Source organism: Saprolegnia diclina (assembly GCF_000281045.1).
Source record: "Saprolegnia diclina VS20 unplaced genomic scaffold supercont1.32, whole genome shotgun sequence".
Lineage (NCBI taxonomy): Eukaryota > Oomycota > Saprolegniomycetes > Saprolegniales > Saprolegniaceae > Saprolegnia > Saprolegnia diclina.
The window spans coordinates 156,030-157,286 of record NW_008246099.1 but is presented as its reverse complement, the minus strand read 5'-3'; the positions used below and the strand labels follow the sequence as shown (position 1 = coordinate 157,286).

The 1,257-nt window shown below is 54.2% G+C and overlaps 1 protein-coding gene across 1 annotated transcript; it reads left to right on the top strand.

Annotated features, from left to right (window-relative positions):
• Positions 1-79: 79 nt before the first annotated feature.
• On the top strand, positions 80-580 carry SDRG_09784 (hypothetical protein; the record flags this gene model as incomplete). The annotated part of the gene is made up of 1 exon (XM_008615736.1): positions 80-580. One exon carries the CDS (start codon positions 80-82, stop codon positions 578-580), a length of 501 nt encoding a protein of 166 aa, XP_008613958.1.
• Positions 581-1,257: the final 677 nt, after the last annotated feature.

The following is a 1,257-nucleotide window of genomic DNA, read 5'->3' as shown; positions in this document are numbered from 1 at the left end:
ATACGCGATCGGCGACTTCGTCCTCGTCCACACGACCCGTTCAAGTGTGCCCAAAACCTCCTTTTGCTGGGATGGCCCAATGGTTATCAAGGACACTGTTTCTGACTGGGTCTACATCGTCGAAGAAGTACGCCCCAAGAAGACCCACCACGTCCACGCCGCGCGCCTCAAGGTCTACAACAACGCGTCGAAGAAGCTCTCGTCTCAACTACTTGACGCCATCGACTTCTCAAGCATGGTCACCGAGGTCGATCATTTTCAAGGCCATCGCATCAATGAGGCCGGCATCATGGAGCTCGACACGGTCTGGCTCGGTATCGAAGGCAGCTCGTGGAAGCCCGTCACCATCATGGCCGAAGACGTCTACCTCAAGTACAAGCAGTACATGTCCAAGGCCTGCGCACAAGTTCAACCCGGAACGATGGCGCACAACGAACTCACGGCCATCCTCCGCGAATTCCCGACCGATGCGTCCAGCCAGTACGCAGCCAAGGCGGCTCGCATGGGCCGAACACAGCGTAATCGTCTCCAGAAGAGCAAGGCTCCCGCCAAGTCTACAACCCGTCGCGGGCGTCTTTGAAGAAGGGGTGTGTGATGCAGCGCACCTACGACAACTTGTCTTTGACTCGTTCCGTCTCTCGCGCCTCGTCTCCGTTCTGGTCTTCACTTCTCTGGTCTTCTCTTCTCCACGCTGGTCTTGCATTTCTCTTCCGTGGTGCATATCTACGACAGTATTGACCAGCTAGCTAATCATCGTAATTCAGTTTCATAATTGCCTCGTCGAGTCCAAGTCGCCAATCTCAAGGCTTGGGCCCCAGCTCGAAAAGGCAGCACACACCTTGCTTTCTCAACCCGTCTCTGACAGGAAATAATTCTGGATGGACCTTCATTCATGCGCCACAGTGGCACCTCCTGCATCTACGGTTTGCCACATTGTCAGAGGCCCATTCTTTGAAACTGCAATGGAACTAAGCTTACTACATATCAGTGCCAGCTTATCGGTGTTGTGCTAGAAGCTACTTGTGGCTACTTGTACGCTATACGTGTACCGGTACCACCATTGCGACAAGCTTTCACGGACCTACACTGGCATCTTTTTTGATCGGGTTGTGACGACAACCCGATCAATCTGGTTCAGAAAGGTATCGCGTGGTCGGCTTCAACGACGGACGAGAGCGTCCTCAGTATTGTTTTCGCGCCACCGACCAAACGCAAACGCCATTATTGGCGACGATGGCCTCGTCCGTGCTCCGGTCG